The 1786-nt window shown below is 41.3% G+C and overlaps 1 protein-coding gene across 4 annotated transcripts in view; it reads left to right on the forward strand.

The window, feature by feature from the left end:
- Nucleotides 1–957, forward strand: part of LOC107721001 (WAP four-disulfide core domain protein 3-like) — a 3841-nt gene extending 2884 nt beyond the window's left edge. For all 4 annotated transcript variants that reach the window (XM_016528848.1, XM_016528849.1, XM_016528850.1 and 1 more), the window contains 3 exons: nucleotides 63–200; nucleotides 437–574; nucleotides 811–957. In XM_016528848.1, coding sequence (XP_016384334.1) covers nucleotides 63–200; nucleotides 437–574; nucleotides 811–848 — 314 coding nt within the window. In that variant the 3' untranslated portion in view covers nucleotides 849–957. The remainder of the gene's footprint in view (nucleotides 1–62; nucleotides 201–436; nucleotides 575–810) is intronic.
- Nucleotides 958–1786: the final 829 nt, after the last annotated feature.

The raw sequence follows: 1786 nt of genomic DNA on the forward strand, positions 1-1786 counted from the left end.
TTTTTTTTTATGAATGCAGTTAGGCATTCAGTGATGAGGTTTGTCATGTGTTTGTATAACAGCAAAGCCAGGAGTGTGTCCAAGTGAAAACCTTGGAGTAGGAATTTGTGCTGAGATGTGTTTCCATGACGGTAACTGTCCGAATGATGAGAAATGCTGCAGCAATGGATGTGGACATCAGTGTATGTCTCCATCTAAAGGTGTGTTATACTAATGCGTTGGCCAGCTTTCCCCATTACAGTGAGTCATTCAGTGATCCGGTTTCCCTGTTGTGTTTGTATAACAGTAAAGCCTGGTGTATGTCCATGGGAAGTCCTTGGAGTAGGATCGTGTGCAGAGTTGTGTGCCCATGATAGTAACTGTCCGAACGATGAGAAGTGCTGCAGCAATGGATGATTCGGTGATCTGGTTTCCCTGTCGTGTGTTTGTATAACAGTAAAGCCAGGAGTGTGTCCAAGGAGATGCTTTGGAGCCAGATTGTGTGCCGAGTTGTGTGCCCATGACGGTGACTGTCCAGACGATGAGAAGTGCTGCAGAACTAAATGTGGACATGAATGTACACCTCCATATGAAGGTATGTTATATTGATTCTCTCCACACACACAGTATTTTCATTTCTCCTTGGGAAGTACCTGAATTTGGCCCATAGCACCATTTCAGGCACATGGCTTTTCAAAATAAAAACTAATACTTGGAATACAACTCTATTTAAAAGTAAAACTTGTTCATGCTTTGAGTTGTGTGCTGCGTATCTGAGATTTGAATGCCACTAAATGGACCGACTAAATCTGACTTTCTGTATCCATGCAGTGATGCCTGGTGCATGTCTCAAACCGAATGTGTGCTGAGAACTCATCCCATGATGATCAATGTCCTGCCAGACGGAAGGGTTGTCCAACCACCTGTGGCCATGCATGCATCTAACCATGCTGATTTAATTTATTTTTGCATGCCATATTTGAGGTCTTCTACATTTCAAATAAATCTCATGAATAAGTGAAACATCTGTTTTTTGTTTTTTTTTTGTTTTGTTTTTTTTCACAATGCAAGGGTAAACAAAGAACTGGTGTTTGAATAAGTACAGCGTTTCCTTTACTCAAGAAACACCGTCAATAAAGGCTAATGTTTTTGTGTGTATAAAGAGCAGAGAATAGTCTTCGCATTTGCTGTCTAGTTGTAACAATACACTTTTGTACGTTTTAAATATCATAGCTGTTCGTATTTTATATCGTGAGATTTTGGCCAAATGTATTAACCAAGAGAAACTGATCACCTGCATGGCTACAATAAACTTTATAACCTTCAAACTCGTGAAGTGACGCTATTAATTTAGTGCCTCAGAGGCGGCTGTTCTAATGATGGACAAAACACAGATCTGTCACTCGCTCGTCAAAAACCTCTAACTTCATTTGATTATGATTTTCAGAAAGTGCAAGTGTCTGATCATATATATATATATACCGAGGTTACGTTAGTAACGGAGTACGTTGCCTTTCGATACTTCACTCATACTGCATCTTAAGACGCATATGGGAACATAGTACAATCACACCATGCTAATGTAGTGGAACGACTAAAGGTATAAACTTCCATAAGCAACCAATGCTCAAAGAAGTCAACAATAACCCAAGGCTAAGACTGGCTGAGCTGTCTAGGTCACACCCGGCCTGGTTAATCGTTCCAGAGTATTCCCGTAACTTCGACACCCAGGGGTCGAGCGCTAACAGGTGAAACCATGCCAGAGAACTTGGGCGTGATACGGCCAAGGGCTCTCTGCCATATCTGT

Source organism: Sinocyclocheilus rhinocerous, unplaced genomic scaffold (genome assembly GCF_001515625.1).
Source record: "Sinocyclocheilus rhinocerous isolate Xijiao unplaced genomic scaffold, SAMN03320098_v1.1 scaffold1623, whole genome shotgun sequence".
NCBI lineage: Eukaryota > Metazoa > Chordata > Actinopteri > Cypriniformes > Cyprinidae > Sinocyclocheilus > Sinocyclocheilus rhinocerous.